This window comes from Erinaceus europaeus, chromosome 19 (assembly GCF_950295315.1).
Source record: "Erinaceus europaeus chromosome 19, mEriEur2.1, whole genome shotgun sequence".
NCBI lineage: Eukaryota > Metazoa > Chordata > Mammalia > Eulipotyphla > Erinaceidae > Erinaceus > Erinaceus europaeus.
The window spans coordinates 56,519,499-56,534,655 of record NC_080180.1 but is presented as its reverse complement, the minus strand read 5'-3'; the positions used below and the strand labels follow the sequence as shown (position 1 = coordinate 56,534,655).

Sequence of the window (15,157 nt, the reverse complement as noted above, 5' to 3'; positions counted from 1 at the left end):
AAAAAGAAGTCCTATTTTAGCAGAATGCCCTCCATGTCTCTGTAGTATGAACCCTTGAGAGGAGGAAGGGAGGAGGTGTCCTACTTTATGGGACAAACTATTTGCAAGGAACCAACAACTATAAATTTCCCTCTGATTTAGAGTCTAAGGAAATATGACCACTTCCTCAGAAGTGAACCACACATCCGTGAGGCAACGGGACGGAAATGTTGGTAATTCGACTTGGTTTACAACTGTCTCATAAACAAACTCTCCCCCCACAGACTCCCCAACCCCAATAAATCACTAGCTAGTTAGGATCACAGCAAAGAAAACCAGATCCCAGCAAACTCTAAGCAGCCTGGTGAAAAGGACCGAGGCTCATTTGTTCCCCTTGGAGAACACACCTTCTCTCTCTGGGCGCTACTGTTATTGGAACTAAAGAGATAATAATGTGTGCAGCAGGTCTGACATGAAATGGATGGAAGTGGGGGGGGGGGGGGACGGCGTAGCTGCTGCAGTTATCATGGCAGCAGTAAATCGGAGCGCCCTCCAAAGCAGCAAACACCCCGTCAGAACAGCTGTGAGTGTAAGCAACTGACATCCTATAATATGAGGCTCAGGAGCCGAGAGCCCAGTGGCAGAGCTCACACATCCTCACGCAAGACGGCCTGCACTCCAATCCACAGCAAGGGGAAGCCCATCAACGGTGAAGCAGTGCTACGAGGTCTCTGCTTCTCCTCCCCATCTCTTTCTATCTGAAAGGGAAAGGCGGGGAAACCCAGGAATAAACAGAAAAATGCAAGACTCCAGCAACAATTAAATAAATAAGTGAATGATTCGGGGCAGAGCCCAACAGGGTAGCAGGAGAGTCAGCTGGCCCACTCAGGAAGGGCCCAGTTGTGTCTATTCTAGTGGCCAAAGTCTGTCTAGCCAGGAAAGGACAGAAGGAGACAAGTGGGGGACTGAGGTGGGGAGGGGCTGGTGGGAGGAGGGCTGGGCGTGTTCTCTCTCCTCTGTCTGCAGCACCATGACAGTGGCAGGTTGCCTTGCAACCCAATGACTGTGCTCTGAGCTGGCCTGGGATTACATGGGAGGAGTTTGCTCAAGAGAGAAAACGTGAAAGGAACCTGTACTCTCTAGGTCCAAGGTTCCATACTTGGCACCACCAACAGCCAAATGGTGTTATTGTTTTTTTAAAAAAGTAAAACAAGGACTGGAAACGGAAAAGAAATAAAAAGGCACAAGGCTCCCTACAAGTCTCAGTGGAAGTCTGTGAGGCCCCACAGGTTGGCTATCCAACTGCAACCCACCACCTGAACGAACGGGTCTGTAGAATGAGTGAATGACATAGCTGCGTACTCAGATCTCACACATTTCCCAAATGCACTTAGAACAGCCTTTATTAAAAAGATCCATGGGCCAGGCAGGGTGTGTGCCTTGCCACACATGTGGACCAAGTCCAAATCCCAGCACCACCTGGGAGAGCTCTCTCTGCCCCCACCCCTTCTCAAATGAAAAGGCAGCCCAGAACAGTGAACTCACACAAAGACAAGATCCAACTCTGAAAAGAAATACACATACATACATATATATACATATATATATATATATATATATATATACACACACACACACACATAAGTGTGCTTGCATCATCAATAAAACACAATGACACATGTCCAACTGTTTACAGTGAACAAGATCTGTCCAAGGCAGAGATGTGATTTATTTTTAAAGACTTATTTTTTAAATATTTTTATTTATTTTATTTTAATGAGAAAGAGTAGATACAAAGGGAAAGAGAGAGAGAGACCAGAACACTACTGAGTTCTGACTTACGGTGGTGCTGGGGATTGAACCTGGGACCTCAGAGCCTCAGGCTTGTAAGGTTTTTGCGTAACCATTATGCTGTCTCCCCAGCCCTCAAAGATTTATGTATTTATTCCTGCAAGAGGGAGGGAGAAACACACAGAGGAGCAACCAGAGCATCACTCTAGCACATCCGTGCTGGGGATCGAACTCAGGACCTTGTGCTGGCAAGGGCCTCATCCAGCACAGATACTTTTTCCTGGAGTTCTGACAGTGAATTTTTAAGCAGCAGCAGATTTAATTAAAAAATGGAGGCAGTAAACTCTTGTTTTTTAATTGATAGTTAAACTGAGTGAAAGAATACCAGAAGGCAAAAGCAAGGAATTTTAAACCAGGCAAGAACGTTGGTCCCAGCCAGCTGAGTTTGGAGGGGAAGAAAGTGTATCAAAGTGTCTCTTTTATTTATGTGTTGCTGGATACAGACAGAGAGAAACTGAGAGGGGAGGGAGAGGGACAGAGAGGGGAAAAGACAGAGAGAAATGTGCAGCCCTGCTTCACCACTGGTGAAGCTTTCCCCCTGCAGGTAGGGACCAAGGGCTTGAACCCGGGTCCTTGCACACTGTAATGTGTGCGCTTAACCAGGTGTGGCTGCCTCCACCTGGTCCCTTACTATGCCTGTCAGTGGAGACACCAAGGGGCCTGGAGTCAGTCTCCTGGCTTCTGGCTTGCTGCTCTGCCTCACTGTCCTGACGTAAGTGCTTACAGAGCCAACCACAAAACCTCACTGCGCTGCTCACGGAAGATAAAGTTACTGGCCGGGGGCGGGGCGGGTGTCTAGTAACAGTTGCTTCCACTCCAGGTTAAGTATCTTTTAAAATGAAATGTGGTTGTTTTATAGGTTTTGAAATCAAATTTCATCTGTCGGATCTCATCGGGCGATTTGCAAATGGGGTGTGTGTGTGTGTGTGTGTGTGTGTGTGTGTGTGTGTGTTGACACCGGGATTATCATTAGCGCTTGGTGCCTGTACAACAAAGCCACTGCTGTCGGTGGCCATTATTGATTTCCTTCTTAGATTTGATAGGAAAGAGAGAAATTGAAAGGAAAGGAGGAGGGAGAAAGAGAGAAAGGCCTGCAGTTCTGCTTCAATGCTCCTGAATCCTCCCGCCTTCAGGTGGGGACTGGGGGTCCTTGCACGCGTGTGTGCTCCACCAAATGTGAACCGGGGTCCTTGCACGCGTGTGTGCTCCACCAAATGTGCCACTGCCTGGCCCGTCTGGCTTTATGAGGCAGAAGGGAATGAGCCCCAAGCTCATGCAACACCAGCACTGACTGGCCTCCCTGAGGCCACACGCCATCACCAGCTGGGGGTCACTGAGCCCAGGTGCAGTCGGTAGCAACATGGCCTTCAAGAACCTCTCTGCCGGGCTCTCTGAATGCCGCTTTAGGGCAACAGAAAAACAGTGCTGGCTGTCACACCGATGAGTTCACCTGCCCTTCTTCACAGGGAGAATATGTGTGTCCACTCCTCTTTTGAGGGGGAGGGAGTACAAAATGCAATTTATATACACATCTGTATGTATACTTATTGTGTATGAGAAAGAGACCAGAGGTGGTGCCAGGGACTGAACCTGAAGACGAAACTCCTCTGGGAGTTTCATGCATGCAAGCTCTGTGCTCTAACAGGCTGAGTTATCTGCCTAGTCCTTAAAACACAGCAACTAGTAGATGTCACTGAAACAAAGGTCAAAGTCCGGAATCTGCAAAGCCAAGCTCAGTATTATTATTATTAATCATCATCATCATCATCATCATCATTAGCTTTAGCATTCTACCAGAGCACTGCTCAGCTCTAACTTAAAGTAGTGCTGGGGATTGAACCAGAGACCTCAGAGCCTAAGACATGAAAGTCTTTTGCATAATCACTATGCTGTCAGTCTCAGTTTAAAATTACTAGGAAAACAGAGCTGAGATCAATGATAGAATTCTGGATCTGGGTGAGAAAGTAAAGCTTCTCTCCCCACGGCTCTCACAAGTGTATACAGAAGGAACAATGGCTGGGGGAACCTCAGCAGGAGAATGAAAGAATGAGATCCTGGGTCCTCCCCTGATGCTGCAGAAAAAATAATAAATAAAAACAATAACCATTGTTTAAAAGTAGCATCAAAAGCAATGAAATAAAAGAGCAATACGAATGGAAGCATCCCTAAGCAAGTGCTCATGTCTGATGGGTCCAGATAAGGGCTCCACTAGCCATGGAAGTGACTGGAAGAACCAAGAAGAGGCTCCACTTTCTGGACTTTCTGTGTGTGTGCAGTCAGGTCCAAAGCACCATGTAAGCATGAGAGAAAGCAGAGGCCAGAAACCATTGTGTACTGATCCAGAAAGTGTCTCTGCCTTCAGCTTCACAAAACCACATGTCGGTGACACCTGGCAGCTCACAGGCCTAAACTACAAGTATGCAGAGGGGACTGGCATAGCCCCTCTCCCAGGACACCACGCAAAAGACAAGGTATTCCGAACTTTAAAAACAAATGCACTGTCACCAGGAAAATAAGGCTTGGGAGGCTCTCTCTCTCTCTCTCTTCCCCCACCCTTTCCTTTTATTTTCTAACTGACAGCCCTGGTACCCGGGGACTCTCACTGGCCTTCTACCAGAAACTTTGTCTGTAAAATAAAAACCATTTATTTCATTCTCAGCCACAACAGAACAGTGGCTTCAAAGAGACCCCAGTCAATGGCTGACATTTATCTGGAGAGCAAACGGACAACGTCTTCCTCCAACGTGTCCCCTTTCAGAGACGCAGGGAAGCATGTGCCGGGCCACAGGGTCACGAGGAAGCCACCGCCCCCTCTAGTGTCATGTCTTTCTTGCTTGAGGGGTGGTGGTGGGGGTGAGGTGGGAGACAAGCACAGAGTACCGGACTCAAATATACTACGACTGGGAGATGACTGTCCCCTCTTCAGAAAAGAGAACTCAGGCCAGACCTAAAAGACACTATTTTTTCATGGGTTGGACTTCCCTTGACCCAAACACAAAAAAAAGAAAAGAAAAAAGGAAAAAAAAAAAAAAAAGAAAAAACACGTGCTGGTGTGGAAGCTACTGGAGACATGGATGGGATGCCAGAGTCCCAGCATGCACCTCTCTGCCAGCCTATGCTTAAAGTTCCAGCCAGGTTCAATCCCTCTCACCACCATAAACCAGAGCTGAGCAGTGCTCTCGTAAAAAAAATTAAATAAAAATAAATACATAAATAAATAAACCAAATAATTAAAAAAGAGAAAGAGAGAAGCAGTTTCAAAAAGGGAAAAGCTAGCTTGGAGTCAGAATGATGGGTGATTTATTTTTGTGAATAATTATATATATATATATATATACATATATATATATATATAATTTAAGTTTGTTTAAGTCATTAGGTAACGAGACCCTCCCCGTTGCCATGAGCAACCAGTGAGCCTGTGTGCTGTCAGTCAAACTAGATTTCCTTTCTTTTCCCTTTTAAAAAATTTTTTTTATCTCTTCATTATTATCTTTGTCGGGGGCTTAATGGTTTACAGTAAATATAGTCATTGGTACATGTGTAAAATTTCTCACCCAGCCTAGGTCCTCCGCCACCATCAGGCACTCGGACACCCACCACTCCCCACCATCCCTAGTCCTTTACTTTGGTGTAGTACACTAAACTATTTCCCAGTTCTACTCTGTGTTTCCCTCAGATTTCATTTTTAAACTTTTTAATTATTTTTATTATTTTTATTTATTTGATAGAGACAGCTAGGAACCAAGAAGAAGGGGGAGATAGAGAAGGAGAGAGAGAGAGACCTGCGCCACTCCCAAAGCTTTCCCGCTACAGGTGGGGACTAGGGACTTGAACCTGGGTCCTTGCATATTGTAACATGTGGGCTCAACTAAGTGCACCACCAGCCAACCCCTCCCCTAGATTTCTTGCTAAGGAAAGAGGGAAAGTGATGATGGCCAATGGTTCCAGCAGAGAAGAATAAGTACCGCATAACTATGTTATTGCTGAGGTAGAGACAAGTCACCCCTGAGCCTCCTAAAACCAACAGCTCAACAGCTGTGTGTGTGTGTGTGTGTGTGAGAGAGAGAGAGAGACAGAGAGAGAGACAGACAGACAGACAGAGACAGAGACAGAGAGAGAGAGATGGAGAAGACCAATCTTCCCTTCCACTCCCCCCTCAGGCATCAGTGCCCACCTCACATACCACAGAGACACAGCCAGACAGAGTACTCCCCTACTTCGTCTTCATCCCCAGTGTAGTCAGCACACCACCAAGTGGAGACATGCGGGTGGGTACCTACGGAGACCAGCCCACACGTTCCCATATATGCAGTACACAACAGAACTTGAAATTGGGGCGCCCCGACAGTTTTCTTCCAAGCTCTCTTCCTTGCTGAGTTTGGCAAAAGGAGCGATGTGTTTTTTTTTTTTTTTCACTGTCAATACAAGTAGCTGCTTCCCCCGAGGGCTGGAAACAGAGGTCCAGGGGCCTCCTCGAAAAGGGGACCAAGCATCACTCCCAGCACCTCCCTCCCTGCCTCTTTCCCACTGCTCCACTTTGAACACGCACTGCTTCAAACAGCTGTGGTGTCAGTCACAGAACACCAGCAGCAGAGAGAGAGGCGGCCTGGCTTCTCGGAAGTCTCCAAGTTCAGTCTGCTGAGCAGCTCCTGGAAATGGTGGTGCCTGTTAGGGACACTGAAGCCCCAGAGGGGACCCATCTCTTCCCCAGGTGCACATCCTGCAAACAGAAAATGAGCAACAAGCCCAGCCTGCACCAGAAGCTCAAGACCTCCTTCTTATCTTTACACACATCTTGTCACTTGAGAGAAAACATTTCACAGTGACTGGTCAGACCCAGGACTCTTACAAGTGGCAAAAACCGCCCTGGTGCATCTCCCAGAGGCAGTTACCAGTCAGTTCTTTGCACATCTTACATTAACAAACACTTTTTACCAGAATTATGAGGAAGCAGTCCACCAAACGAACGCCAACAGCAGCACCGCTAATAGTTGCGTGAGGTGACCTGCGTGCAGAGAGGACTTCCAGAACCATGCTAGACACATAGCTGCCGTCTGCTGCCAGTCTCTTTCTGATGGCTTCCAGGACAGAGCTCCCTGGCCCCCTCTGCTCCTCTCCTGGTTTCCTGAGTTTAGTAACCTCTCTCTCTCTCTTGCTCTTGTTCACTTAACAGTGGTCAGATAAGAAGTGAGCAACAAGGAATCTCAGCACTGATAGACATTTCAGGATTTGGAGGCGGGTGGGCTGTGCTGTACCTGGCTGAGCACACATATTACTACGTGCAAGAACCCGGGTTCAAGCCCCCAGCCCCCACCTACAGGGAAAAGCTTCACCAGCAGTGAAGCAGGTCTCCAGGTCTCTCTCTCTCTCTCTCTCTCTCTCCCCACCCCCCCCACCACTCTTCTCAATTTCTCTCTCTCTCTATCCTCCTACCTGGAAAACAACAACAATAACAAAAGCAAAAAGCAGGATTTTATGGACACTCCAGAAACATCAGTTCATTGAAGTTGCAGTTACCCACTGCCCGGCTCTGTGACGCTGTCCACCCCGGCTTAAAGGTGACTACACTGATTGCTGAGCACTTGCCCAGGAGCTTCAATGGAAACCTGACACAAAGACCGTGAGGAGGTGTGGCTGTGAGCCCCCAGCCCCGATCAAGAGCTCTCCTGTCCACACCACGGCTGCAGAGCCCAGAGCTGGCCCACACTCACACCCCCAGCACTGCTAATATCCACACAGCACGCGGAGCCCACCTCCTATTCCAGTTGGGGCAGGAGACCCCGAAATTCACTCCCTCCCTCCCTCTCACCCACCCCAGGCCTGTGTACTTATCATGCCTACAACCAAGAAAACAGAAAGCCAGTCCAAGAAAGGCCATTTTTCCCCCCACTGTGGGGATTTGAGGGAGTCAATGCCTCCATCAGATGGGCCACTGTTGAGTGACTGTCAAGGCCGGAGAAGGTGGTGGATGGCTTCCTCAGGGAAAGGGCTGTCCCCCATAAGCCAAGACCCAGGGTTCGACCCCTACCACCTCTAATTGGACTGGGATAAAAGGCAGCGTTGGCAGGAACTGCTCTGGTGATGAGGGCTTCTGGGGTCAAGACTTCTAGAAGAAATAGGCTTGGAGGAAAAGGCTGAAATCCCATCCCCCACCCCCTGCTCCAGAAGCCATCAGAGGGCTAGTAACGTAGACCAGAATCAGCAGGGGCACAGTCCTTACTAATCACACAAAGGCCCATCAGTGGTGCAGTGCAGGCTGCAGGGTGGACTCTGCCTTGACCCCTGTTTCCAGGCAGGAGATGCCCCCACCCCCTGCCACGTTCAGCAGCACCACACACTCCAGCTCAAAGACGCTCTGTTCCTTGCCCACTAGACAGACCTTGTGAGAGCCTAGCCCAAACACGCTTATGGAAAATAAACACAAAACGGGGGAGGCCTGACTGTCTAAGACCATCCATTCCTTTCCAGAAATGAAGCTAATTTGTGCAAGTCTCTGTGTGACACAGACCAGAAAGACCGCTGTGTGGCTTGAGTCCAGCGTGCTATCTGCATAAACTTCAAACACGTCAGATAGAAACAGAGAGACGGGCTGGGGGTGGTGCACCCGGTTAAGTGCACATATTGCAAAGCACAAGGACTCAGGTTCAAGCCTGCTCCCCACCTGCAGGGGGGATGCTTCACAAGTGGTGAAGCGAGTCTGCAGGCATCTCCCTTTCTCTCTCCCCTCTCTGCCTCTCTATCTTCCCTTCCCTCTAAACTTCTCTCTGACCTGTCCAAAAAAACAATAGAAAGAAAAAAATAAAAGGAAAAAATGGCCGCCAGGAGCGGGGACTTATGGTGCCAGAACTGAGATATCCCTGGTGGCAATTAAAAAAAGAAAGAAAGAAAAGAAGGGAGCCGGGTGGTGGCGCAGCGGGTTAAGCACAAGTGGCGCAAAGCGCAAGGACCGGCGTAAGGATCCCGGTTTGAGCCCCCGGCTCCCCACCTGCAGGAGAGTCGCTTCACAGGTGGTGAAGCAGGTCTGCAGGTGTCTGTCTTTCTCTCTCCCTGTCTTCCCCTCCTCTCTCCATTTCTCTCTATCCTAACCAACAATGACGACATAAATAACAACAACAATAATTACAACAACAATAAAAAACAACAAGGGCAACAAAAGGTAAAATAAATAAATATTAAAAAAAATTTTTTAAAAGAAAAGGAAGGAAAAAAGAAACAGGCAGGGAACAGAGGTAGGTAGTGCACACATCACAAAGTGCAAGCCCCTGCTCCCCACCTGCAGCAGGAACACTTCACAGGTGGTGAAGTGGATATGCAGGCGTCTTTCTTTCTCCTTCTCTATCTTCCCTCCCCTCTCAACTTCTCTCTGTCCTGTCAAATGAAACAGAACGAAAATGGGGGGAAAATGACCACCAGGAGCAGTGGATTCATAGAGCAGGCATCAAGCCCCAGCAATAACCCTGGTGGCAATAAGAGAGAAAGAAAGAAAGAAAGGAAGGAAGGAAGAAAGAAAGAGAGAAAGAAAGAAAGAAAGAAAAGGCTAGAGGGAGTCAGGCGTTAGCACAGGTGTCACAAAGCACAAGGACCCACAGCAGGGGAGTCGCTTCACAGGTGGTGAAGCAGGTCTGCAGGTGTCTGCTTTTCTCTCCCCCGCTCTGTCTTCCCCTCCTCTCTCCATTTCTCTCTGTCCTACCCAATAATAACTACAACAATAAAACCAGGGCAACAAAAGGGAATAAATAAATAAATATTAAAAGAAAGAAGAGAGAGGCAGAGAGAGAGAGAGAGAGAGAGAGAGAGACTACAACACTGAAGCTTCCTGCAACATAGTGAGGGCCAGGTTCGAACCTGGGAAGCCTGGGGAACCCGGGTTGTGCACAGGGAGAACAGCGCACTAACCAAGTGAGATTTTTTATTCCTGCCCCAGGATCGGGGGGCCAAGGGGGACCCTGAGTAAGAGCCGTGGAGTTAGCGTCAGAAAGGCCCCGGGTGGGGCAGAGAGAGGCGCGTACCTGAGCTGGCGGGCTTGGAGGCTCTTCCCTTGGGGACGGGGAGAAGCAGCAGCTCCAGGGACTGTGGCGGTGGAGGCGGCGGGGGCGGCGTGGCGGTGACTTTCTCTGGCTTCTTCTCGGAAGGCGGCGGCGGCGGCGGGGGCGGGGGCGGGGGCAGGGGGTCGTCGGGCACCAGGGACGTCTTCTCGGCCAGCAGCGTGCCCGCGGCCCTGGCGGCCACCTCCTTGAGGAGTGCGGCCGAAGAGGTCATGGAGGCCAGGGAGAGGAAGGAGCTGGCGGGGGGCGGGTGCTCCTGCCCGGGGGTCAGGCTTCTCTCGCTCACCTTCTTGGACAGAGCTGCCAGGGTGGAGCTGGCAGACTGGGAGCTGAAAGGGGAGGAAAAGGACTCGAATCGCACGGGCTCCTCGGTCCTGGCGAGAGACTTGTCCTGCAGGACCGCGTTGGCGGCGGCTTTGAGTTTGAGGATGGCGGAGTCCGGGGACAGGCCGCAGGTGCTGGTGGTTGAGTTCGGCAACCACTTACCTTGGCTCCAGAGGAAACGGTTACTGGGGGCGAACTGCTCGCCGCCGCCGCCGCCGCCGCCGCCGCCGGGCTCCTGCTTCTCGGCCAGTTTCCTGGCCAGGACGCTGAGCTGCTGCGCGTGGTGGGAGGGCGGCGAGAAGGACAGCGCGGGGCCCGCCTGCACCGCCACCGGCACCGCCACCGCCACCGGCACCGGCGACTCCACCCTGCCGTTGGCTGCGGCCGCCGTCGGGTCCAGCTTGAGCGAGCCGGCCTCCAGCAGCCGCCGCAGGTTGCTGCTCAGGGGTTTGGCGGAGCCGGGGGCGTCCTCGTCGCCCAGGGAGGACACGCCCGGGGACAGGTGGTCCTGGCAGGGCAGCGAGTCTCGCAGGATGTCCCCGTCGAGCGCCAGCTCCAGCGTGTGGCTGCTCGGTGTCCGGCTGCCCAGGGAGGACACGTCGGGGGACGTGCAGGGCTCCTGCGCCCGGTCCTCCAGACACAGCTTGTAGGTGTCCTGGACTTCGCCATAGGAGGCCTCGGACGGGGTCTCGGACGAGGTTCCATACCAGTGGTCTCCCTCGCTGAGCTCTGCCTCTGCGTCCTCCTGCCTACTAACATCTGGGGGGGAACGAAGAAGACCAGGTTTACTCCCCACGCGAGCGACAAGGCAGCCGGAGGACACTCAGTGGGGCCTCTTCCCTTCCACCCTGGGGACGGACAGACGGATGGACAGACAGATGGGGCACCAGAGGGAGACACACTCACCTGCTGCATCACCTGCTCCAGGCAAGAGGAGATGGGAAAGGAGGAAAGAGAGGGATGGGTGGCAGCAGGGAAGGAGTAGCTGAGTGCGCAAGCCTGCTACGTTCTTTAAAAATTTTACACATATATGGGGGGTGGGGGCGGGGCAGTGGCACAACTGGTAGAACGCACAAGTTACGGGGCACGGGGGGACCCTGGTTCAAGCCCCCGTTCCTCACCTACAGGAGGAAGAGGCTTGATAAGCAGTGGAACAGGCAGCAGGTGTCTCTCTTTCCCTCTCACTCCCCATCTGTCTCCCTAGTTCTCTCCCTATCATAATTAGAAATCAATTAAAAACTGAAATATATGAATACATATAAATAAGATTATATTGCTGAGTGAGAGACACAGAGAAGAAGAGCATCACCCTGGCACAGACGGTGCTGGGGTTCAAACTCAGGATCTCAGGCATACAAGTCTTGTGCTCTGCCCACTGCCCCACCTCTCCACCATGCGGTGGCTATTTTGAAATGAAGAGAGAAACAGAACAAGGCTCTGATGCTTGAAAGAAACCAGCGTGAGTGGTAGGAGAGTCAGAGGGGCAGCCTATCAGAGGGGCCAGGGGAGCCAGCAGACAAGAGACCAGAGGTAGTGGAAAGCTGCACCCCTCCCCACCCCCATGACCTCAAAAAAGTCACTGAGATAGTTGCACTCGAGATGAAACCGGTTTAAAAACAAACAAACAAACAAACAAACACACAAAAACTGTCCCGAGACCATGAATGATGCCTGGCTTGAATCGGGACAGGCAAGGACCACAGTCTGCACCTTAAGTGCTATGGGCAAGTCAGACTTTATTAACCGATGCTCTTCACAAGACTACTTTTTTTGTATTCTTTTTTTTTTTTGATAAGACAGAGAGAAATTGAGAGGGGAGGGGCACAGACAAGCGAGAGAGAGAAAGGCCTGCAACTCTGCTTTGGTGTTCATGAAGCTTCTCCACGCAGACAGGGATGGGGGCTTGAACCTGAGTCCTTGCACATTCTAACAAGTATGTGCAACAGGATATGCCACAGTCCAGCCCCAAGACTAATTTCTTAAAAGGACATGATCTCCCACATTACGCATGCAACTTGCTTGCATTGCAGTCACCCTTTCCTGACATCTCCTCACAATCTTGACGCTCCTCACCCTGAGATCCGTCTAATGGTTCTCTGTCCACCCGTCAGTCCATCCATCACAGCCACTTGCCCCACCCACAGGCACTGGTCAGAGGGGTTCCTGGTCACTCTAGGAGCACATGTGAGCTCTGTCCCTTGTCTGCCTCTTCCTTGCATCCAGAGTATCTCCGCCCCCCCGCCAAAAAAAAAAAAAAAAAAAGTCCCTGGCTGTCCCAAGTCTCTACCATCCAGCTCAAAGGTTCCTTCATCATGAATGTACCTAGAATACTCAGGCAAAACAAATCTCTCTCCCATTCATTCATTCATTCATTCATTCATTCATTCAAAGAACAGATGATCCTGGACAGTGTGCTGCACTGTCCTAGAGAGTCTAGACTGAACCGCAGGCAACAAGACAGAGACCTCCTCCCTTGGATGGAACATTCCAGGGAAATGAGCAAAGCGAACAAATCATTAAGTGATGCAGTAAGTCAGAGGGCACAGAGTAACACAAGTTCTGAACATGGTGCAGGAAGTGGGGGACTGGGAGCATGGGCAAGACGCGAGGATGGTCAGGGTGGGGCTTCTTGGCTGTGGTGGCACTTGAGGACAAGCTAATAAGAAGTGAGTGCCAGCAGCAGTGAGAGCTGCCAGGACAGTGTTCCACAGGGAGGGCACCATCTCAGAGACCCTAGGGGTGGGGACTGTCCCTCATTGGATAGCAAGGCCAGTGAGGGCAGAGGGTGGTGAGTGGATATTCATCAGAAATTACAAAAAGAAAAAAGCCAGAATTCTACTCCACTACGGAAGGTAGAAACCAGCTGGGGGTATGGACCAACCTGCCAATGCCCATGACCAGCAGAGAAACAACTGCAGAAGGCAGAAATTCCACTTTCTGTACCCCAAGATTAACTTTGATCATACTCTGGGAGATGTCCAGAGGGCTCTGAATTCCATCAGGACCCAGAGAGATAAAAGGAAAAAGGGAGGGACATGTGGATATAGTAGTAGGTTAATATGTGACTTGGAAAGAGAAGCTGAGACCTTAAAGGGGGGGGGGGGACACAAAATATACAAACAGAGACAGATAGTTGTAGAAATAATAGTCAACCCATATCTGCGACGTGAAGAGAACTGCTGTAGCTTCCGATGGAGGGACTGGGGATTCAGAACTCTGGTGGTGGGGGTGGTGCGGAGTTGTACACCTGTTATCTTCTAAATTAAATAGAAATAGCAAGAGAGTGAGACTGTGCAGGCAGTGAGTGAGGGGTCTGATCAACCTGACAAGGTAAACTAGAAAGGTCTGAAGCATGGGGTTAACTTGGGGACTTCCGGAAGGTACTAGGGTGTGAAGTGGCAATAGGATAGGATGGGCATTTTCAAGGGACAGAAGCCTGGCTCTGACAGTAGTGTAAACACAGACTGCAGGTCTAGGATAGTGAGCAGAGATATACCCTGGATGGAACTAGCTAGAAACTAGCTGGGCCCCAGGAGAGGGAAATTGTCCCCAGGTGGAAGATGTCATTCCCAGGCTAAGGATGCTGCTCCCCTTCAAAGTGGTTGCTGGTCTTTCAGGAGAGGCAGCCAGACACTGTGCCTGTCTTGAGTACAGCTCCACCACCCCCAAGTTCCATCCATAGTGACTTCCCTGTCACCTTTAGTAATCTCTCTACTCCCAGCTGCCCTCCTCAGATGGCGAAAGGAGGGGCCATTTCACCAGCCTGCACCTCCTGTGTTGTGTCTAGAACAAGGCTGCTTCCCGGCTGTGTTTGGTGAATTGGAGAATCCAGGCCAATATTCCTCTCCCTGCCAAGTTTTGCTATCTAATAGGCTGTTTCTCTCTCTCTCTCTCTTCCTTCCTCCCTTTCTTTCTTTATTCCTCTCTTTCTTACTCTCTTTCTTTCTTTATTCTTCTAAACAGAAATACCTAGAATGAGGAATGTGTGAACAGCAAGCTAATACATGGATCTTTTCTGTGCTATTTGGAGAAGGAAATGTCACAAGTGACAAATTCTCTCTGGTGAAGCGAAAGTCCGGCAACTCCTTCCCGAGATTCTTTATTAAGTTACCAAGAAAATGTAAAATATCAAATGGAATTTGCTGGAAGGAGGGGGGAAAGAAAAGCAGCTAGAATTGGATTTCCATGGTTCAAAACCGTCGGGCTCCCATTTCCTTCTTCCCTCTTGATTTCAACATTTTTCATCTCCCCTGAAATCAGCAGACTCCTGAATTACCCAATTCCCCAGCAGTCTCTCCCAGAGATGCCTCCTTCCAAACACCTAGCCATCAGCACCAGTCTCAACAATAGGGATGATTGAGTGTTCCTCTGGCAAGCCACATTTTCTGGGACTAAATAACCCACTCTTCAGGAGAACCGCATGAGAACTATCCTACAAATAGTACAAAAAGTCAAAGCCATCAATCATCAGCCAGTTATCTCCCAGAGGGATCTCTCTCTTCTATCATCTCTATTAGCACTCTGTAGGATGAACTAACCTGAGCCAACAGATGGTTCATGAAGTCAGTTACTCCATCAAAAAATAAATAAATAACTATTCTACTGGTGTCAATCCCGAATGGTTCTAGATAATCAAAAGAGTGCTCTAGAACCAGTGCGATAAAGACCACGTGGCTGAAACCAACAAGATGCATAAACTCAGGGTTTTGAGAACCATGAAAATCTGTCCAGTCTTGAAATAGTACCGAGGCACAGTCTTGAAATAGTACTCTTGGGGCACCTGCATGGTTCAGCGGTACACACTATTTGCTGCCAGCGCTGCACTGCAGATCTCTCTGAGCTGGGCCTCAGCCCTGCCACCAAGTCCCACCACAGATACTCCCAGAGGGGTAAAGAAGAGGAAAGCTATCGGGGGAGAGGGTGGGATACGGAGTTCTCGTGGTGGGAATTGTGTG

General features: G+C 50.0%; 1 protein-coding gene across 4 annotated transcripts in view; it reads right to left on the bottom strand.

The window, feature by feature from the left end:
* ZNF827 (zinc finger protein 827) overlaps positions 1–15,157 on the bottom strand; it is a 200,550-nt gene that overhangs the window by 151,506 nt on the left and 33,887 nt on the right. For all 4 annotated transcript variants that reach the window (XM_060178999.1, XM_060179000.1, XM_060179001.1 and 1 more), the window contains one exon: positions 9,843–10,961. In XM_060178999.1, the coding sequence (XP_060034982.1) occupies positions 9,843–10,961 (1,119 nt within the window). The remainder of the gene's footprint in view (positions 1–9,842; positions 10,962–15,157) is intronic.